At 40.5% G+C, this 26,272-nt stretch overlaps 1 protein-coding gene across 3 annotated transcripts in view; it reads left to right on the forward strand.

Annotated features, from left to right (window-relative positions):
* Positions 1-26,272, forward strand: part of ATAD2B (ATPase family AAA domain containing 2B) — a 144,498-nt gene that overhangs the window by 14,162 nt on the left and 104,064 nt on the right. For all 3 annotated transcript variants that reach the window (XM_056123673.1, XM_056123682.1, XM_056123690.1), the window contains exons 2-8: positions 7,189-7,340; positions 10,495-10,544; positions 10,856-11,009; positions 13,003-13,105; positions 15,376-15,484; positions 17,358-17,474; positions 21,402-21,477. In XM_056123673.1, the coding sequence (XP_055979648.1) occupies positions 7,189-7,340; positions 10,495-10,544; positions 10,856-11,009; positions 13,003-13,105; positions 15,376-15,484; positions 17,358-17,474; positions 21,402-21,477 (761 nt within the window). The remainder of the gene's footprint in view (positions 1-7,188; positions 7,341-10,494; positions 10,545-10,855; positions 11,010-13,002; positions 13,106-15,375; positions 15,485-17,357; positions 17,475-21,401; positions 21,478-26,272) is intronic.

Genomic DNA, 26,272 nt, shown 5'->3' on the forward strand with positions numbered 1-26,272 from the left:
ACCATATGGGATACCCGGGATTGACCCCAGGTTGGCCAAGTGCAAGGCAAAGGCCCTACCCACTGTACTATTACTCTGGCCCCTTCCCTGGTTACTTGTACAGTTTTAGATAAAAGACCATCATGAGGCATTTTACAGTCTGGTGATCACTAAACTTCTTAACTTATTATTAATTAATATTATTATTATTATTATTTTTGGTCTGCACTCCAGAATCACTCTTGGCAGTGTTTGGGGGACACTGTGGGATGCTTGGAATCTAGCCCTGCTCTCTGATTGCTTGCACTATCTCTCCAGCCCAGGAAGTGACTGTCTTTTCATCTGCTTTTATCTTCTACAGCATTGACACCAATTCCATTTATGTTGTTCCTCAGATCGATCTTATCCTGTAATGAATATGCCCCTATGACCGTTCACTTTACTATCACATTTTTACATTATGTACTTCCATTTCTGTTTTTTGTTGTTGTTGTTTCTTTTGTTTGTTTGTTTTTGGACCGTACTTGGTGATGCTCAGGACTCACTGGCTTTGCAAGTGCTTTTGGCACCGCTTGTGCTGCCTACAAGGCTTTACTTCTGGTACTTAATCTCTACCCCCTGAAAACTCATCTTTTAAAGTCTTCATCATTCATAATGTCTTCTTCTTTCGTCTCTACTAGCAGTTACCACTTTTAGTGTTTTACTTTCAGAGAAATGTGTACCTCTATGATGGCACTTGTTATAATATGCCATGTACTATAATTGTGATTGTCAAGCCAGCAGATTGTACACAGTAGGTGTTCTCAATAAATGTTTGCTAAATAGTTATTCCCTTATTCTGAGAAGCCTTTCCTACTTCTGGATTGTAATGTAATCACTCTTGACACAGATTGCCAAATGACTCTGGGAAGATTGCATAATCTCTTTTAATATCTTTGTCCTGAAACTGGCAACACCCATCTCAAAGGGTTAGGTTATAATTAACTAGTAAAATGCTTTGAAGATGAAAAATTAAGGTTGAGCATTATGATCATCCTATTAAAGATGAACTGTTAGTATCAGGTTTGTAGGTAAAAGCTTTCCCAAAGCTTGAAGTTAATTAAATGGTGCTGGAGTAATTAGGTTGTACATATCTTGGTAGTTCACTTTGTTTAAATCACTGTATTTTTGCGGGGAGGGTAGGAGCGCCTTTTAATGTTATTTTTCTGACACCTTCGTCACAGAACTAAGATTGTAATCGCCCTGTAAGTATAGTTATGTGACACAGCATTAGGTTGATGTACTTTATATTATATTTAAATGATGTTAAAATGCCAGAGGCCTTCAGACTTCTGTGTAATAAAAATCATTTGGAGATTTTAGGTTAGAAAGTTCTTTCTTGCTTGGCTGTCTGTCTCTCTTCCCTCTTCCCCTCAGGGCTTTCTCCTGGCTCTGCACTCAAGGATCATTCTTGGTGGGGCTCAGGGAGTCAGATAGGATGTTGGGGGTTGAACCTGGATCAGCTGTGTGCAAGATAAGTGCCCTACCTTTTTTCCCTCCCTTCCCTTCTCTCTTCTCCAGTGTCACACTTGCTGTGCTCAGGTCATGCTGCTGGTTCTTCTTGGGGAACCATGTGGTACCAGGGTTTAAACCCAGTACTCCTGCATACAAAGCATGTACTCCACCCCTTTATAGGAAGTTAATTTACTTAATAAAAGATCCAGGTGAAGGGATGGAGAGATAGCTTAGTGGAATGGAGCACATACTGGTGGTGCTTTGGGCTTACTCCTGGCTCATGAGGTCTGGGGATCCATGGGGTTCTGGGAATTGAATGCAGATTAGAGGCATGCAAGATAAGTGCCCTTCCCATTTTACCATCTCCTTGGCCCCACATATTATGGCTTTAAGAAAAAAGCTCTTTTTCTGTTTTGTTTTGTTTTGTTTTGTTTTGTTTTTGTATTTGTTTTGTAACCAAAATAGTTCATGGGATATTTACTACTAGTTTGGTGTAGTAAGGGGTCTTTAGTGGGGAAACTCAGAGAACCATATGGTTTTGGGAATTGAACTCAGGACTTGTGTATGCAAAGTATGCTGCTGAACTCCTTTGAGCAAGTTGATATCTTTAAAGTGAATAAAATCATGTGGCAACATACAGCAGAGTTTTGATGGAGTGAGTGAGGTTCTAAGTTACGTTCTTTGGGTAAGATTTTGTACAGGACATGTTATTTGAGTAGTAACCAGTAGGATTTGATTAGATGGATTAATGCTGGCCTGGTTTTCTAAATTGGTATAAAGTAGTTTACAGGAATTTCTGTATTGACATATGCCTTCTCTTTGAACACATGACATTACTTCAGGGACAACTTGTTGGATATGCTGTATAATGCTTTCCAATCCCTAATACGCACTTCTCAAGTTCAGGTGTGTACAAAATCACTTGGAGTTCTTGTGAAAATAGTGTTTGATTGGATAGATCTGGAGTAGAGCATATTTGAAGTGTTAACTGTAGCTAGTGGTTGAATAGTTCGGTTAGATGACCTTTTAGGCACTCTTGAGTCTTTGTGTTTTCTAAGTGTCAGAGGTTGAGTGTTGTAGTATAAATCAAACTATCTTAGGAGTGGAAATCCTCCTAAATTTAAGTTTTTGTTTGTTTCTGGGCCACACTTAGCTATTCCTGGGTACAGGGCATCTTCTGGTTCCTTGCTTTAGCAATCTCTCCCTTTAGTGGTGGAGAATTATGCAGAACTGGGATTGAACCCAGGACTTCAGCATGCAAAGTGTGTACTTCAGTCTCAGGCTCCCCTCACCCAAGGTTTGACAGTCATTTTTCAGTTAACTTATTTCTGAGTTTCAGTTCTCTTAAAGGGTGAGGTTGGGGAATACAGAACCTAGGGAAATGAAATAGTAAATTTTGGGTGGTCTCTGAAGCAATAGGGTCTCAGGTGCGTCTCCTGGCAGTACTTGGCCAGGCTTAGTGAGCCTGATGGTTCAGTGCTCTCTGCTCTTGGTAACGTGATGCTGCTTGACCCAGTGTTGTTGGGAGCCACCTGGGCCATATCTGGTGATGGTTTGGGGACTATGATTTAACTTAGGGCATTCATATGCAAAGTGCTCCAGTCTCTTGAGCTGTTTCCCTCATCCCAGTAGTACAGTATTTAAGAGTATTAAGAAAAGTAAGCATCTTTGCCGATGAAGTACTATTGTGTGATTGATTTTTTTTTTTTTGTGGTGTTGGGGACTGAGTTTGCCTCATACATGCAATGCAAGTGTTAATACTGCTGAGCTGCATTTCTGGGTTGACTTGTATTGTGTTTTAATTTTCTCCTTTGCTGAGGATAGTTTGAAAGTAGCTAACTAGCTTTTCTTGAGAACTTTAATAAGTGGTATGTTACACAACTAACATGTTTATTATCCTTAATTATAGATGTTCTGATGTTTGAATTTCTAATTGTTTTTCCTTTGTGCCTTTTAATTCCAGTGTAGTCATATGGCTTTAAAATTCGTGCTAAATTGCATTACAGCACAAAATTAGAAATTGGTCTTTCTGTGAAAAAAAATGTTAATACGTGAATTTACTTCTAAAGATTACATTTGGATACCTCTTATCATATATTGTAAGTATTATGCTTGTTTGCTAGAGGCTACATTTTGATAGTTGTCTTTAGCAAAATAGAATGGTACATTTATGAACTTAAATAGCTCTTCAAATAAAAGACTTCTTTTGGACACCCAAGCAGGACTCAGGGGTCCTCTAGCAATTTCGAACTGATGGACCAGTGGTTTAAGTGCTATTAGGACCACCCTGGCTTACTTCGGGGTCTCTAGGTATACCCGGTGGTTGCTTGGGAGGCCGTGTGGTGCCTGGCAGTCCAATTTTTACTATCGTCCTGGTCCTTTAAAAAGAATTTCCCTTTCTTTCCAATTTTGTTATTTGTTGAAATGTTGGGTCACACTTGTGGTGGTGTCTGAGGATTGCATGCTTGGCTAAGTCACTCATACACATTGTATTGCATTATGCTGATGGTTGTGCTTTTTGTGGTGCCAGGGAATGTGTACTGGCTACATGGAGTGGTGTCAGGGATTGAATTCTTGGCTTTATATATGCAAGGTGAGCACTCAACTACTGAGTCACATCCCTGAGCCCTGATATAGTTGTTTAATATATTTTCTCAGTAAAAGTTTGTAGCATTTAAAAGGAACACTCATATACTTAAAAAGTACCTTATTAGGGCAGAGAGGTAGCTCAGTAGTCTGAAAGCATGCATTTCATGTGGGATGTCCATGTTTGCTCCCTGGTGCTGCTGGTTCCCCAAGCGCTAACTCCCCTCCACCCCCACTAAAATTGATCATTCTACCTTTGGAATACCGATCTATAATATCGGATTATAAAGTATGAACATACCTAGTGCCCAGATCTTGGTGTACAATTCTTTTTATTTATTTATTTGCTTTTTGGGTCACACCTGGCGATGCACAGTGATTACTCCTGGCTCTGCACTCAGGAGTTACTCCTGGCAGTGCTCAGGGGACCATATGGGATGCTGGGAATCGAACCCGGGTCGGCTGCGTGCAAGGCAAATGCCCTACCCGCTGTGATATCTCTCCAGCCCCAGTGTGCAATTCTTGACTAAAGAGAACTAGTGCTTTTTAAGGAAATGGCTAATTCTAGGGTTGGCAGGAAAAATGTTTATAAGGTGCCTAGTGATTCTTTTTATTTGGGGTTTAGAAAGTGAGGAAGCTCCTTATTTCATTCAAAATGATGGGGATGTGTCAAAAAGGACATAAAAGTCATCTTGAAAAAGCTTCAGATAGGGCCTGGAGATGGCTCAGTGGTAAAACATCTGCCTTTGTAAGGATGAGGTTCACTCTCCATCCCCTGTGCCACTCCATCGCACTTGTGTACTGAGTGTGATCTTGGCAGCCCTGCTATCTATGCTCCCTGGAGCCACAGGGATTTCTGGCTGCTCCACAACTGAAGGGTAAAACTCCTGATGAGCACAGCAACAAAAGACGTGTGAGCACCAGAGAGAGGGCTCAAAGTGCTCGAGCACATTTTGGTGCAGAAGCCCGGGGTTTGATCCCGGGCACTGCATATTACTTTGGATACCCTTGAGCATCACTGGGTATGGTCCCAAGCCAAACCAAACAACTGATTTTTTTTTTTCTTTCTGGGTCACACCCGGCAATGCTCAGGGGTTACTCCTGGCTCTGCACTCAGGAATCACTCCTGGTGGTGCTCAGGGGACCGAACCCAGGTTGGCCGTGTGCAAGGCCTGCCCATTGTACTATTGCTCCAGCCCCCAAACTGAACAGCTGAACCCAAAAAACCAAATAAGAATCCATTAGCCCATATTCAGCGAGGAAATGAATTGCGGAATGAAAACTTTTAGAAAATAGAATACCAGTGGCCCTCCCACCCCTACCCCAACAATTTGTTTCGATTTTTGGGTCACACTGGGCAGTGATCAGGGCTTATTCCTGGCTCTGTATGCAGGTATCATCTCTGTTGGAACTTGGGGGGGGGGCAATATGGTGCTCTGGGAATTGAATTTGAATCAGCAGTGTGCAAGCAAACATCTTACTTGCTATACTATCTTTCCCTTCCACTCACCTTATTTTGGGGCCACACCTGGCAATGCTCATGGGTTACTCCTGGCTCTGCATTCAGAAATTACAGGTGGTGCTTGGGACCATGTAGGATGCCAGTGATTGAACCTGGGTTGGCTGTGTGCAAGGTGAATGCCCTACCCCCTGTACTGTTGCTCCAGCCTTCTGTCCCTATTTTTGATAAGTTTCAATATGTATGTGAATTGGGGTTTTGTTACATCATTTTTGGATTCTTCATAGGGAGGGTTGTATGATGCTAATATAGCAAAGTTTATAGCAAAGTCTTTGTTTTGGGACATACATACTTAAGTGTTGTAGGAGAATAAGGTATCTTGTTATGAAAAAAGGTGTGTGTGTATATGTGCATATTCATATATAAGTATATATTCATACACAAACAGAGCAGATCTTTTTGTTATGATGCTAATGTAGGAAAATGTTGTTTTGGGAGAAAGTTCATTCAAATGAACGAAGCAGTATGCTATAAAAAATTATACTGTTTCTAACTGTGTAATTGTCACAGATTTTATGAGTTTTTTCCCCCCAAAAATTGATGTATGGCCATTATATGAAACTTTGAGAAATTATGCCAGTATTACTTAAAAATAATTTATTGCTAAACTATTTGTTAATATTGAATACTTCAAATCGGTACACATAATTTCTTTATGACATTTTAATAGTATTTTTCTGGTCTGCAGGAAAGGTTGGTGCATTAGTTGTTACTGATTTATGCATTATAGTTAAAATATTACACTTGAAAATTTACTACAGTATAATGAAGTGTGGACTTAAAGTTTAATTTTTTATGTCCAAAGATTCTGAGCTGCTATCACTGGTTTTATTAAGATCTTTCCTCATACCACTGGTTCTGATATATAATTAAAAAATATTTTTTTGGATCACATCCAGTGGTACTCGGCTTATTTTTGGTGTTGCACTCAGGGTCACTCTTGGAGGTGCTCAGTAAGTGCCGGAGATTAAACCTTGGTCAGCCATGTGCAAAACAAGCGCCTATATGCTGCATTTTTGCTCTGGCCCTAATACTCCCATCTTTTTGAAGGTTTTGACCACTGGTTTGTGTGAAAATAGGTCCTAGCTTTTAATTACCCACATGCTTAGTAATAGTTTTAAGAAGAGGAACTTAATATTTCTAGTGGGCTTCTACTCGTCCTAGAAAGGTGCAGGTAATCTTTATTATTATTATTATTATTATTATTATTATTACTACTATTTTTTGATTTTGGAGCCACACCTAGAGTACTCAGGGCCTACTTCTTGACTCTGAACTCAGTGTTCACTTCTGGTGGGGATCGGGGGACCATCTGGAGTGCTTGGGATCGAACTTGGGTTGGCTGTGTGCAAGACATGTTGTACTGTCTCTCCAGTCCTGAGTTTGTTTACACATTTTGACAGTGTGTGTATGCTGAGAATTCTAGGTTTGAAGCTTTCAGTGCATAAGAAGACAAATGCATATTCATGTATCACTGCTAAATGCATTGTGGCTCTGCTTACTTTTTAAGTGGTGTGACAAGCAATTTATTAATACATTCTGTCCCTCATTTTGATGCATTCATTATGTTTTAGTAAAAATCACAAGTACATTTAAACTTTATCTTTCAGAAGGCTGAAATTGATGGTAGTTTAAGTGATAGCCACGTGTCACCACCAGCCAAACGCACTTTGAAACAACCTGATTCTGTTTGCAAAGACAAATCAAAATCACGAAGTACAGGTCAGCGAGAGGAATGGAACATATCAGCTGGACAGGCCAGGTGAGAAGTGAGAATTCATTAGTGAGTTTTTTCATGAGTTATTCAGTATGATTTGGGATTGATATTAACATTGATATTCTTGTAAAGCTACTAGTGTATAGAAATTTTATAAGTGTATTAAATGTATAAATACATAAAGATTAAAAATTTTGCATGACATTCAGTTTTCTCTGAATATACTTACTATTAAACTTTTTTTTGTTGTTTGGGGGTCTCACCTGGTGGTGCTCAGGGCTTACTCCTGGCTCTGCACTCAGGTATTACTCCTGATGGAGCTCTGAGGACCGTCTGGGTTGCTTGGGATTGAACCTGGGTTGGCCTAATGCAAGGCAAGCTCCCTATCTGCTGTACTATTGCTCCAACTCTATTAAACGTTTGTTTTATAAAAATTGTGGAACAGAACTACTATTCCTAAAGTAATATGGGCTTTAGCACACCTTGAATATGATAAAATTTATAATCCTGAACATTTTAATAACATGGTTACAATTTTATTTTTATTGGAAAATAAATAAAATCACTTTTTCCTAAAATTACTGAATATTCCACTTGGATTGTTAAACTAAAATGTAACAAAGTCTAAATTTCTTTTGTTGTTGTTTGCTTTGGGACCATTCCTGGTGATGTACAGGGGTTACTCCTGGCTCTGCACTCAGGAATTATTCCTGGCGATGCTCAGGGGATTGAACGTATGGGATGCCAGGGATGGAACTCAGGTTGGCTGCGTGCAAGGCAAGTGCCTTACCCATTGCACTGTCTCTCTGGCCCCACAAAGTTTAAATTTCTAACCAAACATTTTCATGTTTGCTTTCTATCAGGAAAACTTGGTTTTACTCGTCAAATGGCAGTAACCTAATGCAGTAGTCATACGCTTACGAAAACATTTTTAGGGCCAGAGAGTGGCTTATAGGGCTATCTTTGTCATTAAAAGGCACATGCTTTGTATGAAGGAGCCCTGGTTCTACCCATGATGATGCCACATAGTTCCTCTGAGCTCCTAGTGAGGAGCAGACTCCCTCACCCTTCCTGAGCATCTGCCAGTGTGGCCCAAAGATCCAACATCAAAATGTAAGAGAGAAGGGGGAGGGAGGGAGGGGGGGAGAGAGAGAGAAAGAGAGAGAACTTTAAAATTCGAACTCAGAATCTTTCATTTTGTTCTCCAAAGTCTTCGAATTAGTTCAGATGTACTGATTGCAGACAAAAGTGAAAGGGGAGTGGTTTCTTCACTCTTTGAATTGTTTAAAAACATTTTGATTGTTTGCATGTAGGTAAATTATGGATACTTTTATTCCTAGGTAAAATATCCTTGGGTTAAAAAGGTTACAATGTAAATCATCCTTGTATATTTAGTCTCGGGGGTTGTAGTTAATATACTTTCCGGATTCCCAGAACAGGTACCACTTTATATTATTTTATTTATTTTTCAGTGCCAGGAGTGGAATCCAGGGCCTCATACATGCCAGCAAGTACTCTGTCACTGAGCTACATCCTCAGTCCTAGATGTACCACTTAATTTTTTTTTTTTAAAGTGTTGGGGTCGATTCCTGATTGTGCTTAGAGGCCACTACAGTCATACCCGGTGGTGCTGCCAGACATGTGTTGCTGGGGTCAGGCACTTGGGCCAAATCCCAGTTTCCTTAAATAGACATTTTTAAACTTATACCATTCATAAGTTAGTATGCAGAGTGCTGGAGTAATAAAAAAGTTGTAATGTTTCAGTTAAATGATTTGTGCATACTGTAACAGAACAGAAAACAATCATACACACTCAGCTTTCTTTTTTGTTTGCTTTTTTGTATTTTTTGGGGCCACACCTGGCTGTGCTCAGAGTTTTTTCCTGGCTCTGTGCTCAGGGATTACTCCTTGCAGGGTCAGGAGGACCATATCGGATGCTGGGGATTGAACCTCGGTCAGCTGCATGAGGCAAGCACCATACCTGATGTACTAGCTCTTTAGTCTCATGTTTTCTGTTTTCTAAATTTCCTCCGTGGGTTAGTTTTTTAATATTGAAAATAATAAAATTGTTGAATAAGAAAAAAATCTTAGGGACGATATTAATTACATAACAATTTAGGTTTTAAAAAAAGTCTCTTTTTGGAGAGTTGGGAGGAGCACATCCAGTGTAGCCTTAGGGCTTACTCCTGGCTCTGTTCCCAAGTATTGCTCCTGGTGGTGCTTAGGGGACAATATGGGTTCCAGGCACCCTGTTTGGCTGCATGCAGGACAAGTGCCCTCCTGGCTGCACTGCCATTCTGGCTCTGTTTTGTTTTGGGGTCACATCTTGGTGGTGGTGGTCTGGGGCAGTTTCTGGTCTCATGCTCATGGGTAACACCTCGTAGTATTTGGAGGACCGTTGGTAGCATCTCTTACTTGAAAGCCAGTCCTCCAACTCTTTGAACTGTCTGGTTTTTGGGCAACAGGCAGTGATGCTCAGAGCTTACTCCTGGCTCTGCACTCAGGGATCACTTCTGAATGGACTTGAGGGACCACTTCTGGTTTTGGGGATCACACCTGGGTTTGTTGCGTGCAAGGCAAGCGCTGTACTGTACTACCCACTGTACTATTGCTGTGGCCCTGGTGATTTTTTTTTCCTTTAGTCATCATATTTTCATGACTCTGTTATCTGCCAAGTGACTTAAAGTTTTCTTCCTGTACCCCAAAGAGGGAACTACTGTTTTGAGAAATTAGCTAAGTTTTTATTACTTTGTCAATTTAGAGTATAAAATATATTTAAAAACAATTACTCAGTGGTACTGGTTTTTTAAGTACTTTCCTTAATTCTCTTAATTTATTATTAGAATTTTATTTTAAATCGAAATCATAGGAAATATTTGTGATTATTGCTGGTTATGGTATCAGTTAGCTTTATGGTAAATGTTAAGCCTTTAATTAGATTTTTTTAATAGAGTTTAAAAGAAGAATTTGAAACATTTTCATTTAAAGCCTGTTATTAAAACTTTTCTTGAATAAAAATCACTCTTAATTAACTGATATGTTTTATTGGAATTTTTCAATCTTAGTGAAAAACGTTATGTTCTTAAAAAGTGTTAGAATTCTGACAGTTTAAAGATTAAAATAATTCAATAATATTACATTTCTTGCTTCTTTAAATAAATGTTGATGTGTTTGCATATTAAATATAATTGTGTTCTAGGTTAACTTCTCAGCCTGGTGCTACATTACCAAACGGACATAGTAGCTTATGTGAGTATTCTATTATGAAACTGGTTAGTATTGAAATTCTTACAATGTTGTTAGAGTGGGGTAAAATAGTGATTTACTAATACAATCAGTATATAAATCAGAAATGACTGGATCACAGTCATAATAAGAAACAAATGTAATTATTAAGTGCAGAAAATTAGTACAACAAATAAATTATATGACTTTTAAAAAAGCTTATGTGATTGGCTGTTGAAAACATTGAGTCAACTTTTCAAAAGTATTTTTTAAAGTTTGTGTTTCTTTCTTTCTATACTATGTACTTTAAAATGAAAATATTTCTTTTCTTGTAGCCCTTCGAAGCCATCCCCTTCGAGGGGAAAAGAAGGGAGATGGAGACCTCTCTTGTATAAATGGTGACATGGAAGTCAGAAAAAGTTGTCGTTCCAGGAAAAACAGATTTGAAAGTGTGAACCAGAGTTTATTATTTGATCAACTAGTAAATAGGTATGCCATCCTTTTTTTTTATTTAATTTTTTTTAGGTATGCCATAAGTTACTTCATTCAAGTTATTTCATAAGCTATTTCTTCAAGCTGTTACTTTTTTTGTTTGTTTATTACTCCTTATTCTGACTCAGGAATTACTCCTGACAGTGCTTGGGAAACAATATGGAATGCCGGGGATGGCATGTGCAAGGCAAGTGCCCTACCCGCTGTATGATCTCTCTTGCTTCAAGCCAGTTTACTGTGTGTGTGTGTGTGTGTGTGTGTGTGTGTGTGTGTGTGTGTGTTTTGGGAAAGCGTGGACCTAGCGATGCTGAGGATTCACTCCTAGTGGTACTCGTGGGGGCCATATTGGTTGCTAGGGATCGAACCTGGGTTGAAGCTACATTCAAGGCCTTCATCCTACCTGCTGTACTACCTCTCCTGCCCTGAGCCAGCTACATTTTATTTTTATTTATTTATTTATTATTTTTTAAAAGGCTGACTTTATTATTTTTTTCTCCTTTTTGGGTCTCACCCGGAGTTGCACAGGGATTACTCCTGGCTCATGCATTCAGGAATTACTCCTGGCAGTGCTTGGGGGACCATCTGGGATGCTGGGAATCGAACCCGGGTCGGCTGCATGCAAGGCAAATGCCCTACCCACTGTGTTATCACTCCAACCCCAGCCAGTTACATTTTAAAAAGTGTAACTTAATTACTGACAGAGCAATAATGTTTATTTAAAAGTGTCAGTTTTTCTTCAATATACTAGATTCAAAGCAATTTATATAGTTAAATATTGGCGTTCTTTTTAAGCTATTTTATTAAAATTCTTGTTTTGTTTTGTGTTTGGGACACACTCAGCAGTGCTCAGGGTTTGCTCCTGGTTCTGTACTAAGGGATCACTCTTGATGGAGTATGGGGGATCGAATCTCGGTCTGAGGGATGCAAGGCAAATACCCTACCTGTCGTATTATTGCTCTGGCTCCTTAAACCTCTTCTGTATTGTAAGAAGTAATTTAATTCCATTTTCACTACTGTGGTTCTTTAATATTTAACATTTGTGCTTTATTAACATTTGTGTTTTTGAAAAATTCCAAGCAATCTTACATTATTGGTTCATAGTAAGTATAGTTTTCTTAGTCAAGACTTTGAATTAACTGTCATTTGAAACTTGATATATGGGATTTAGCTAATGAGAGGCTAAGTGATTGTTCAGCTGCTGTATCTAAAGAAACTTTATTCTCAGATAAGAAATCAGCCTACTTAATCCTTGAAGTAACTAAAGAATGGAGTTCAGTATAAATCTTATTTGATAGGAGAGGAAATACTCTATGATGATAATGTCAAATTTGAGTATTCTTAATTACTAAAAGGTATTATTTAAATGTATTCAAAAGATAAAATGGGCTATTTAATAGATGCCAGTTTTTTATAAGTTCTAAAATACTGTCTCTTCAAATAATCTAAAATTGGCCTTTGAACTTACAATTTAAAAATTTTTACAGTTTGTAAATCCACCTTTATTTTCCTTTTGGTTTTGGGACACACTCATTGATGCTCAGGGCTCACTCCTGGCTCTGCACTAAGGAATCACTCCTGGCAGTGTTTGGGGGCCACATGGGAAGCTGGGGAATCAAACTCTGGTCCTCCGTGTGCAACACAACACCCTACTCACTATACTATTTACTCCAGCCCTGTAATTCCAGCTTTAATGAAAAGATTACATTTTTTTTTCTTTTGGATTTGGTAGTTAATTATTTGTAGTGGCATTGTGGATTTAGTATCTGGAGCCTTACAAACAAACCTTCAATAAATACACCAAAGTGGAAGATATTTTGAATCCATTTGGTGTTATTTTCTGATGGGTGCTGGATAAGAAAGTTAATTGGAATATTGTACAGTTATATATATATCAAATAATTTATAATGCTTTTGTGTAAACTTTTATGGCCTATTCATTGTATGCCCTATGCCGCTATTGGCTGATCCTCATTATATTTTCTGATTATAGTACTGCCGAAGCTGTCCTCCAGGAGATGGATAACATCAATATCAGACGGAATCGTCGGTCAGGAGAAGTAGAAAGACTTCGAATGTGGACAGATACAGAATTTGTGAGCATTTTACTGTTACTGTTTTGTAACAGTCTTTACAAAAATATTCTTTGTTTTGGGACCACACCCAGCAGTGCTCAGGGATGGCACCCGGCTTAGTGCTGGGAGTCACTTTTGTCAGAGCACCAGTGATCGAATCTGGGCCCCTTGCATGTATGCAGAGCATACGCTGCAGCCCTTTGGGATGTCTCTTCGGCACCTGCAAATGTTTTTAAGCTTGACTGAGGAAGCCAAAGAGAATGAGCATCATTTTAATTGTTCCTCTCTCATTTCTAATTTAGCTTGAAATGATCTCTTTTCAGCTATACCAAGGGCTTCACACATGCAAGGCAGGCCCGCCCTCCCCCATCCATTCTCCCTCATTCCTTCCCTCCCTTCTTCCCTCCTTTAATGTTTTTGGGCAACACTTGGCCATACCAGAGTTTACTCCTTGTGTTCAGGGGACCATATGCAGTGCCAGGAATTTGAAATGGCATCAGCTGTGTTACCCCTGTACTATCTCTTTGGCCCTTCTTTCTTCTTTTTTGGGAGAGATGAATTTGGATCGAATCCAGGGCCTCATACATGTGAGGCATGTGCACTACTTGATATGTATCTTGATCTTGATTTAGTTGGAGATTCTATTGCTTTCACTCTTTTATCCATATGCCACTTGCCACACTTTTACTAAAGAGACCATCAGCACCAGAAGTGTCATCTTGGCATACAACTTGGGAGAGGGGTTCACATCTGTTGATGTTCAGAAGTTACTCCTAACTCTGCACTCAGAAATTACTCCTGGAAGTGCTCATGGGACCAAATGGGATGTTGGGGATTGAACCTAGGTCAGCTGTGTGCAAGACAGGCACCCTACCCGCTGTACTATCTCTCCAGCCCCTGATTTTGTTATTTTTTTTTTTTGATCTGAACTTTTAGTATTTTTTTTAATGTATACTGAGTTAAAGGGCTGGAGCGATAGCACAGCGGGTAGGGCGTTCGCCTTACAAGCGGCCAACATGGCCGACCCGAGTTCGATTCCTCCGCCCCTCTCGGAGAGCCCGGCAAGCTACCGAGAGTATTCGATATGCCAGACACAGTAACAACAAAGTCTCCAATGGAGACGTTACTGGGCCCGCTCGAGCAAATCGACGATCAACGGGAGGGCCTTTACCTTTTTTTTTACTGAGTTAAATGCATTTTGATTATAAGCATCTGTTCTTGACTTTAATCACACATTGCCTTGTTGTAAACATGTTGTGTTCTTGGGCAGGGGCTCCCTTTTGGTGCACAGGAGCCATGGGATGTCAGAGGTCAAATCCAGGGTCTCACGCATGCATGGCATGGTGTTCCAGTTCTTTGGCTATTGTTCTAATCTAAACATGTGAAGCAGATCATTCTTATTCCCACTTTTTTTGTGGGGAGGCTGCAACCTGGGGGCCCCTTTTATAGTTCTTGGTCGCTGGATCTGTGATTCAGTTTGAGGGCTTGAGGATGTGGCATTACTCAGGCCTGTCAGTGCCGACATTTACCTGGGCCCACTATGGTGGCGTTTGGGGCCTTTCAAGGCTATATTCTGCAGTGTTTGCGGGGAGGTTGGGAGTGGGGGGCTCTAGGGCTACACCTGAAATGCTTGGGAACCATCTGTTGATGTGCTGGGGATTAAACCAGGGTTGACTTCGTGCAAAGGATACTCTCCCCCCCCTCCCCCCGCCCCACACGTGTATTTGTTTTGGGGCCACGCCCAACAGTGCTCAGGACTTACTTCTGTCTCTGTACTCAAGGATCATTCCTGGTGGGAATCCTTGGGATGTAGGACCATAAGGAGATGTAGGTCGGCTGAGTGCAAGGCAAGCACCCTACCTGCTGTAGTATCACTCAGGCTCGCAAGACATACACTTTAACTCTCCCTTCTCTTTGGTCTCATCGCCCTGTGTGCCCTGCCCCCCACCCTCAGGTGCGTGCCATCTCCTGGAGCTGTATCTCCTCAGACATCAACAAGTTTTTTTTTTTTTTTTTTTTTGCTGTTGTTGATCTAAACCTGGTGATGTTCAGGGGTTATTCCTGGTTTTGTGCTCAGGAATCACTCCTGATGGTTTTTGCAAACTATATGGAATGTCAGGTATCGAACCCATGTGGGCCATATGCAAAGCAAACACCCCAGTCACTATTCTATCGCTCCTGCCCCAGCTCTCAGTAAGTTTTAGTGAGTGGATATGGTACCTTAGGTTAATGATACTTATAGCGAAGAGTGAATTTCATGCTAGTATTTGACAGATTTCTTTCTTTAAAAGGAAAACATGGATATGTATTCAAGAGTAAAAAGGCGAAGAAAGTCATTGAGAAGAAATAGTTACGGCATACAGAATCATCATGAAGTTTCTACTGAGGGTGAAGAGGAAGGTTTGTAAAGCACCTTTTTTTATTTGGTGTGTGTGGTGCTGGGGATTGAACTCAGTGTCTCAGGCATATACAACAAGTACTCTCTTGTTGAGCTGTATCCCTGAATTGTTAGGCTGGTTTAATTCTTGGGGGACAACTCCTATTTCGGTACCTTCAGTATGATTTTTAAGATGTTTTATGGTTTTGTGCTACACCCAACAGTGCTCATAGACTGTGCTTGGTTCTATGCTTGGGGTCACTTCTAGAGGTGATTGGAGACCACGTCTTGCTGGGGTTCAAACACAGACTTCCTGTGCACAAAATATGTGCTTAGCCTGTTGTCCTTTTCAGTCCTTCATAAATGGATGCCTGTAGCCATAATCACTTTCTTTCCATAGCTTTTCAATCTCAGATTATTGGGGCCCTAAATATAGTTATGGACAGATTTTGTTCATGGGCATTCTTGGTGATACTCAGGGCTCACTCCTGGCTCTGTGTTCAGGAATTAGGGAATCAAGGATGTAGGATGCTGGGGATCAAACTTGGATTGTCTGTGTAATGGGCAAATGCCCTAACTGCTGTAAATGATGATGCGTACAAACAGATTCTTAATACTAGTGGAACCTTGTATTAATGGGACCTTTGTGGAGGCCTGTCTTGATTCTGAACTAATGAATACTAAATTTATAGTGCTGGAGCTGGAAATACTTTTGCTGGAAGGCTTATAAACTGATATATCTATCAAATTTTATTATATGGTTGTTAATATTTATGATATGGATTTTTAGAAAATTGGTTGTGTTGCAAATAGTCTCTCATTTATTTGTACTTATTATATAGCTTATGGAGAAGCATGGGTTTGTTTCTCAAATTGTGTTAACGTACTATCAAGTTACTTTTGCTTGTTTTTATATTTGTCCACATTCAGTGGTGCTCAGGGTTTACTCTTGGCTCTGGGTCAAGGGATCACTCCTGGAGCGATAGGACAGTGGGTAGGGCGTTCGCCTCACAAACGGCCAACATGGCCGACCCGAGTTCGATTCCTCTGCCCCTCTCGGAGAGCCCGGCAAGCTACCGAGAGTATTCGATATGCCAGACACAGTAACAACAAAGTCTCCAATGGAGACGTTACTGGGCCCGCTCGAGCAAATCGACGATCAACGGGAGGGCCTTTACCTTACCTTACCTTACCTTATGAGTTAGATAGATTTACTTTATTTATTTATTTATTTATTTATTTATTTTTGGGTCACACCTGGGTCTGCTCTTAGGAATTATCCCTGGCGGTACTCAGGGGACCATATGGGATGCTGGGAATCAAACCTGGGTTGGCCGCGTGCAAGGCAAACGCCCTACCTGCTGTGCTATTGCTCCAGCCCCGAGATAGATATATAATGTGAATTTTATCTGTTCATTAAATGAATCCTGCTTCTCTCACACTCTTGGCCAGACCCAAGCCTTTGCATTTTTATCAGACTTATTTATTACTCATTCATTTATTTTATTTTTGGCCATACCTGACAGCTGTAGCAGTTGTAACTATCTTGTAAGAATTTTATATTTTTTGGTGCTTCTAAGTGAGCGGTATTTGGTTGCCGACCTTATTATATTTAATTAGGTATTTAATGAAATTCCCTGTAGTAAAATTGCTTTGTTAGAAGAGTAAAAGGGGTAAAATATATACTCACATCAATTTTGTAGAGACGTAGTTTTTTTATATATACAGGAAGTGCATTTTCTATTGTTAAGATTGATTTTTAATTATATTAATTTTCACTGTTTCATAAAATGCCAACACCCTTTTATATCACCAGTACAGTATGAGTAAGAGTCTACTAGTTCTTGTGTATTAAAACAGTGCTTTTTCAAATTTCTTTTGTGTTTGGGAAACTAGAATCTCAAGAAGAGGATGGAGACATAGAAGTTGAAGAGGCAGAAGGAGAAGAAAATGATAGACCATATAATTTGAGACAGAGAAAAACAGTGGATCGATATCAAGCACCTCCAATAGGTAGGGTATGATTAACTTCTTTCCTTTTTGTAGTTGAGTCTACTCTATTCCCTTTAAAAAAGTCAGTGTTGCTTATTTTGGAAGAATGAGATCTCTTCTTCCAGACTTTTCCTACAATGCATTACACATTTTATCTTTTAAAACTTAAAATTCTATAATTAGCATAGTTTATCCTATTGTGGTTATTTTTATTCCTTTGCTCTAAAGCAGTTTTTAGGGCAGTATTTTCTATTTCTAAGTAGTTAGCTTGTTTGCATGTTTATTTTATAGTACTAAGGATTGAGCTCAGGTATCATGCATGCAAAGCATGTACTTTATTCACTACTGCCTTCACAGCCTGGACCTACAGTTAAGTAGTTTAGCCAAGGGCGTGGTACCTGACTCTCGTTTAACCAAAAACCAGATTTTGTGTTCCCATGTTCCCCCGACCCCTAGGATAGTTCTGGGAATTATACCCAGTAGTTCAGACTAGATTTTTTTTAAGGTTGAAACTAGATTTTTTTTTTTTAACTCAATCTCTTGCACTTAAAAATATTTTTTGTTTTTGTTTGGGTCATACCTGGCGAAGCTCAGGGCTTACGCCTGGCTCTGCATTCAGTAGTTGCCCCTGGTAGTGCTTAGGGGACCATATGGAGTATTGGGGATTGAATCTAATGGGTTGACCATGTGCAAAGCAAGGGCCTTACCTACTGGACTACCTTTTGGCCCCATCTCTTATACTTTATTATTCATTTATTTATTTGGCCACACCTTCAGTGATCAGGGCTTACTCTTGGCTCTGCACTCAGGAATTATTCCTGGTGTGTGTAATCTTCGGGGCAGCTAGGGAAAGCCTCGATAACTGGTGTGCTCTCTCTTTCTCTCTCTCTCTCCCCCCCTTTCTTCTCCCCCCCCCCCCCCAAGCTGCATCTCTCATCTCTCCATGTATCTGCTCCTGAATTCTTCCCCTACATTTTTCTCCCTCTGTCCCCCTTGCTGGTCTCTCTGTGCTTCATCTTGCTGCCCTGGTCTCTCTCTCCTCTCTCTCCAACTCTTATGTATTGGAGGTAGTTACTATACCCTGTCAGCAGCAAAATCAACATAAGAAACCCCTTTCTTTGCCCATGGGAAAAATACCACTTAAGGTGTTTTTCTTCTTTCCTCAGTTCAATAACTTAATTAACATCTTAATTCTACTTCTTAATATTAGTTTGTATGGACACAGTAAGAGATACAGGGTGACTCTCCTGGGGACATCTTGCCACAGATTCAAACTACAGTGCTCAGGCTGGGATTAGTCATTCCTAAACCTAGCAGGGTCTGAATCTAGTTATTGCTTTTTGGATTATGACAGCATTTGTCCATGACCAAGCTCTTAACTTATAGTTAAGAATTATGGCACTTTGGCCAAGCCCCCGTTTCAACGCCAGGGTAGCACATAGCTCACAGCTTGCCTGGGTCCACCAGTCCCTCATCAGGACCCTGCTTTTAGGATGCTAGGAAGTAAGGGCAACTGAGGCTTAGGTCAAGAGAAAAGATGTCCCGGAGGTAATATTATTTGGAGTCAATTAACTTCCATGTTACAAAAACATAGCATTAACTGTCTTCTTGTGCCCATACAAAAAGGACATTGCACTGAATTAACTATGCAGAGGACTTAAGGAGAGGGAAGAACAATATTTACAAGTCAACAGAGCACAAAGAAAGAAGTTGCAAGTAAACACAGAGGAATTGGAGCGCTGTGATGGGAGTAACCCAATAAACCGTAGCTCCCTGTGGCAGGGCTGAAAGGACAAACCAATGTTATCCTACACTAGTTGGACTTGGGGGACTATATGGGATGCTGGAGATCGAACCTGGGTTAGCTATGTGTAAGGCAAGTGTCCTACCTACTGCCTTATCACTATGTTCCTATCTCTTGCACTTTAAAATAATGATTATTGTTCCTAGAAGTTGTGTACAATAGCTATCTCACTAGCTGTCTCAGCATGACAAGAATGCAGACATTCCTCTGCTCTTGTTTGAAGTCTTGTCCAGAGATTGTCCTGCTGTAAATGATGTGTATTCTAGGATAGAAAAAAGATAGTCAACCATTTTTCCCTAGAGAAAAAAAAATTAAGTCGATTGAAGTGTAATTAAATGCACTTAATGTGCACAGTTTGGCAAATTTGAAATAACTTGGGTATTCAAATATATATATTTGACACAAATTTATTATACTTATGAAAGTATCAGAATGTATTCACCAAACCCCTGAACATCCTGCTCTGTCATGTAGTCGTAACCTACTTGCATCTTCTTTCCAGCTCTCAGGAAGCCACTGATCTACTTTGTGGGTGAGGGCCCACATATGGTGGTATTCAGGGCTTTCTCCTGGCTCTGTGCTCAGAGGTTATGCCTGTCGTGGCTCGGGGGAAATATGTGGTGCCGGTGATCAAAACGGGGCCTGTCTGATGAATCCTGGCTTCCTGATCTGCTTTGACATGTAGCTTTCTTAGCAAATCGTAATATATCCAAAAAAGCTTAGCAAAAAGTCGTATAAATTTTTTCTACAATTTTAAATGACCATTTGGATTGTTGACATTTTATTGTTTGGCTATTATAAATTATTGTGAGTGGTCATTTATGTGCAGGTCTTCCTTTGGACACGTTTTAATTTTTTTAATTATACAAATATAGAGTGACTGGATTTTATGATTAGATATATTTAACTTTTCCTTCTTCTTTTTTTTTTTTTTTGGTGGTGCTGAGTGTATTGAATCCAGGACCTCAGGGCAAGCACTCTACTACTGAGCCACATCCATAGCTCCTTATATTTAACTTTCTAAGATGTTTACAATTAAGATGTTTACAATTGTTTTCATTTCTCTAATGGTGATGTACATCTTTTTATGTGCAAATTTACAAACAATATCTCTTAATTGTCAATTTCAAATATCTTGCCTATTTTTTCAACTGAGTTTTTCTGCTCAGTTTGAGTTCCTCATATACTTTGGGTATCAGTCTTTTTGAAGGGGATTTATAAGCATTTTCTTAGTCTGGAGTTTTTTTTTTTTTTGTTATTGTTCTTGTTTTGGGATCACACCCAGCTCTGCATGCAGGAATCAATTCTGGTGGTGCTCAGGGCACCTGATGGGATCGGCCATCCCAGGTTGGCGGTATGTAAGGCAAGTGCCTTCCCCGCTCACTGTCTCTCCTGCACCAAGAAGTTATACAGAAGGGTCTTTTTGGGTGGTGGTGTGAAAATCAAACAGGTCATCATCCTTTTAAACGTGTTTAACTAACTGCTGGGTGTTACCCTGAATGTCCATCCCCACCCCACCCTGTCCTCAACTCTGTTAGGGTGGTCCTGTTAGTTTCTGGCACTGCATGAGCTAAGTAGCACCATATGGGTGCACTGGCCCAGGTGCACTTCCAGGTCTCCTGAGCACTGTTTGGGAGGCTTAACACCTGCTCCCCTGCCGGTTGTACCCCCCTACCCCATCCCAAAATTTTAATTTCACCTGTGAAGTAGGTTTGATTGAACTCCAGGTTTGGTCCCTGGCACCATATGATCCCCTCAGCACTTTCTCGAAGTGACTCTGAGCTCTGAGTTAGGTGTTATTTCTCAGCACCACTGATGTGTGGACCAGAAACAACCAAAAATTTTTAATGACTGAACTTTTGGTATTATACCACAGGTATACCATAGAGCTGCAGAATACCACGGCTTTGTTGGATCCAAGACCACAAAGATTGAGTTTAACATCATTTTAGAGTGTTTATTTGCAAATTAGGAGTATTAGCACAAAGTTTTAATTTTTGTTGTACTCCTTCCAGATAGCATTTGGAACCTGAAACCATATGGCTTAGTTTATTTTTAGAAAATGAACAGAAATAATCACTACAGCTTTAATGTAATGATTTATTAATTTGTAATTTTTATGTTAATTTTTTTTCCCCTTTAAGTACCTGCTCATCAAAAAAAGAGGGAAAACACTTTGTTTGATATTCACAGATCTCCAGCAAGAAGAAGCCACATCAGGTATGTTTGTGGTTTTTGATATTTGAGGTGTTGGAGCTTGAGCCCAGGGCTGCACACATGTGATTCAGGTGCTCTACTGCTGAGCCACATCTCTGGTTCTTGTTTTGTAATTTTTAAATGAAGATACTTACATCTGTTACTTAGATGTTCCTCAAATAATATACTTCATGACTAGAACAAATTGTAGGCTTTTATTTTTCATTTTTTATAATTTTATTTATTGAATCACTGTGAGAGCAGTTACAAAGCTTTTGGGTATAATTCTCGGTCATACAGTGAAACACCCGTACCTTCACCAGTGCCCATTCTCCACCTCCAGTAACCCCGGTATATCCCCATCCCACACCCTCCCCCTACCTGTGGGGCAGATGATTTCCCGATTACTCTCTCTCTACTTCAGTGACATTCAATATTTTGACACCAGACTCATCATTATTATTTGAGATTTTACCCTAACACTCAGATCTGCTGAAAAGGCAACAGGAGACAATTTGTTTTCTATTGCTGGTTATGAATAACATATGATGTCTCGTGACTGCAGTAGTGGCTGCGCGATTTTGAAATTCTGAAATTTTAACACTTAAATCTGGAGGGATTTCTGCCAAAACCTGCTGGGTTCCGAGATTTGCTCCTGAGTCTCTGGGATCATGGCTGTTAAGCAGCTTGATCAGGAGCCAGAGAGGCTGTTTGTGGGTGATGACTTGGGGTCTCATTGGGGTGGGGACGACAGGACCAACTCCACCCCCATCCCATGAGGCCCTGTGTGTCTCGTCACTGTAGGTCCAAGCCTGACTGTCCAATGGCCTCTGAAGGATGACGGCCACTGAGCCGCCAAGGGGGAGCAGGCGGAGGGACAACACCCTTTCCCCCCTGGGGTGGCCTGGCGACATTAACCTACTGTGGGGTCCAGACGCATTTCTGCCAAAAGCCACTGGGTTTCGAGATTTGTTTCTGAGTCTCTGGGATCATGGCCGTTAAGCAGCTTGATCAGGAGCCAGAGAGGCTGTTTGTGGGCAATGGCTTGGGGTCTCGTTGGGGTGGGGAGGACAGGACTGGCTCCACCCCCATCCCGTGAGGCCCTGCGTGTCTCGTCACTGCGGACCCAAACCTGACTGTCCAGTGGCCTCTGGAGAATGGTGGCCTCTGGGCCGCCAAGGGGAACAGGCCAAGGCACGAAACCTATTCCCACTTGGCTTGGCCCAGCACCGGTAACCTACTGCAGGGACCAGATGCATTTCTGCCAAAAGCCGTTGGGTTTTGAGATTTGTTTCTGAGTCTCTGGGATCATGGTCATTGAGTAGTTTAATCAGGAATTAGAGAGGCCATGCCTCCAATTATATAGCTGAGCTGGAGGTGGTTTGTGGGTGTGTTTCCCACATACCTAGCTTTTGGCTGTTTACTTTCTTGGTAAACTTTGCTCCAAGTTTTTGGGGTCTGGCCAAAGGCACAGCAGCAAATTTGGGGTATCTGGAAGTCTGAAGGTGCCATCAGGCTGCTGATGCACCCGCCTCACAGTTACAGATTGACCTGCTGGCTGCACCATACCCCTAGAGGTGTAGGCATTTTAATGATAATGTCAATTAGGGATTAAGTAGAATCCTTAGTTGGTGACCAATAGTTACTATCCTACATGTGGCTTTATTTTGCTTAGAATAGTTATTATTTAGACAATTATATTTCCTAAAGGTACATAGTTTTCAGGACTTTTAGTAGAGTTAAATCTAAGTAATTCGGACTTTTATTTGAAGTATTGAATCGTTTTTGCTGTCCTTCCTCTCTCCTTTGCTTCTTCTTTTCTGTGTTGGTACAAAGGAGAAAAGTTTTGAAAAGCAAAACTTTTCAAAAGTACTGCTTTTGAAACTACCTTGTCTGTTGTGTTTTCTGAAAAATAATATGTTTTTCTTAGTGCAAAGATAAATTGAAACCATTGAGCTGTCTCTTTGGCCTCAGTTAACTGCCTTTTCAGTATTGTAAAAATGGTTATGGTTAGAAACCTACAGATTTCTTATTTTTTGGTTCTTTTGAGCCACACCTTCTGTGCTCAGGATTTATTCTTGGTTCTGTGCTTAGAAATCACTCCTGGTAGTGCTCAGGGGACTATAGAGGGTGCTGGGAATCCAACCTCTGTGCAAGGCAAGCACCCTACTTGTTGTACCATCTCTTTGGTCCGAAAGTTCACTGTTTTGTTTTCTAAATTTTAGTATATTTGAATTTTATCCAGATTTAAGAGCTACAGAATCGATCCAACTCTCTTCCTGGTTGGAACTGAATTGACTTATACAACTTTTATTTATTTATTTAGTTTTTGTTTTGGGTCACACCCGGTGATGCTCAGGGGTTATGCTTGACTCTACACTCAGGAATCACTCCTGGCAGTGCTTGGGGGACCATATGGGATGCTGGGAATCGAACCTGGGTCGGCCGTGTGCAAGGCAAACGCCCTATCCGCTGTATTGCTCCAGTCCCTTTGTGCAACTTTTAAAGCTTTTTAGTTTTTTGGCCTTTGAATACCCAGAGGTGCTTTGTTAGGTACCTCTGGCTCTGTGCTTAGGGAAATATTCAGTCTCGGGGATTGAACCCAGGGTTAGCTGCATGTGAGGCAGGCACATTAACATCTGTACTATTTCTCAGACTCTTATTGGACGAGTCTATGATTTCTCTATTCCGGTGTCAACTTTATCATCTATCAGATGATATATTTTGGTTTGTTTCCTGTATGTTTGTTCCATTCTTATATTGAGTCATTGAAACATTTGAGTATGTTGTCATGCTTGTAATACCAGTTCCCTTAAATTAGCCTTTGAAACTAACTTTCTATTTAAGGTATTTTTTAGCATTACTAAGTTTTTAAAATTTTTATTAGTGAGACACCATGAGGTACAGTTGTAGACTTACAAATTTTTGTGCTTGGGTTTCAATTATACAATGATCAAATACCCATCCCTCCACCAGTGCCCATTTCCCACCACCACGGATCCCAGTATCCTTCCCACCCCCCATCCCCCTACTAAGTTTTGTTTTAAAGTTATTTCTGCGATTCTTGCACATTTTGTTAGTTATGCTTTAGAAAACCAAGCATTTTTGATTTTTTTCTTTCATCATTATGTTTTCTCTTGGGTGATTGTCTATGTGAGAGTAGTTTTGTTTTTGTAAATTAGCTTTGTATGTTAGCTTTCTTTCCCTCCCTCCCTCCCTCCCTCCCTCCTTTCTCTCTCTCTGTGTCTATCTCTGTCTCTGTCTCTGTCTGTCTGTCTGTCTCTCTGCCTCTCTCCTTTTTGTGCTCAGAGATAACTACTGGTGGTGCTTGGGGAATCATATGTAGTACAGGGGATTAAACCCAGATTGTTCACACGAAAGGCAAGCAACCTTATTGGCCGTATTCTTTCTTTGGTCCTGTACTACTACTCTATTTAAAAATTAGGTTATGTTTAGCTGGAGTGATAGTACAGCAGGTAGGGTGTTTGTCTGGCCTCTAGCCGACCCAGGTTCAATCCCAGCACCCCACATGTTTCTTCTACCCTGCCAGGAGTAGGCCCTGGGCACTGATGGGTGTGGCCCCCAAACAAATAAAAATTAGGTTATATTTTATCATTGAATTAAGAGCTCTTTATATGTTCCATATTTTATATATGTATATCTGTGTATATACACACACATATACATATGGACTAGAGAGATAGCACAGCGGTAGGGCATTTGTCTTGCACGCAGCTGGCCTGGCCGAGTCGGGTTCGATTCCTCTGCCCCTCTCGGAGAGCCTGGCAAGCTTCCTAGAGTATCTCGCCCGCACGGCAAAGCCTGGCAAGCTTCCCGTTATGTATTCAATATGCCAAACACAGTAACAACAAGTCTCACAGTGGAGACGTTGCTGGGCCCACGCGAGCAAATCGATGAACAACGGGAGGACAGTGCTACAGTTTTATATGTATAAAACACACACGCATATATAATGTTAATTTATGTAAATAATTGAAAAGCAATTTTCTTAATTGTTGGGGTTTTTCTTAGTGGTACTTGGCAGGGTTTATGATGTTGGAGATTGAAACTAGACTTAAACCACACCCATGATCTTTTGAGGCTATTTTATTTATTTACTTTTTTTTAGATTTTTATTAGTGAAACACCATGAGGTACAATTGTAGATTTACAAACTTTTGTGCTTGGGTTTCATTTATACAATGATCGAATACTCATCCTTCCACCAGTTTCCATTCTCTTACCACCACTGATCCCAGTATCCCTCCCACCTGCCATCTCCCCCGTCCCACCCTGCCTCTGTGGCAGAGCATTCCGCTTTGTTCTCTCTCTCCTTTTGGTTGCTGTGGTTTTCAAAAGAGGCATTGAGTGACAATCATGTTTGGTCTAAAGTCTACTCTCAGCATGCATCTCCCATCCTGGAAGATCCTCCCAACACTATTTATTTGGTGCTCCCTTCTCTATCTGAGCTGCCTTTTCCCGTAGCTTGTGCAGCTGACCTCCAAGCCATGGAGTAAACCTCCTGGTACTTATCTTGGCTATTCTTGGGTGTTAGTCTCCTATTTTGTTACTTTATATTCCTCAGATGAATGCAATCTTTCTATGTCTATCCCTCTCTTTCTGACTCATTTTGCTTAGCATGATATTTTCCATGTAGTACCACTTGTATATAAATTTGATGACTTCATCTTTTCTAACAGCTACATAGTACTTCATTGTGTAGATGTACCAAAGTTTCTTTAACCAGTCATCTGTTCTTGGGCATTCAGGTTTTTTCCAGATTCTAGCTATTGTAAACAGTGCTGCAATGAACAAACAA

This window comes from Sorex fumeus, unplaced genomic scaffold (assembly GCF_029834395.1).
Source record: "Sorex fumeus unplaced genomic scaffold, SorFum_2.1 ptg000006l, whole genome shotgun sequence".
Classification (NCBI taxonomy): domain Eukaryota; kingdom Metazoa; phylum Chordata; class Mammalia; order Eulipotyphla; family Soricidae; genus Sorex; species Sorex fumeus.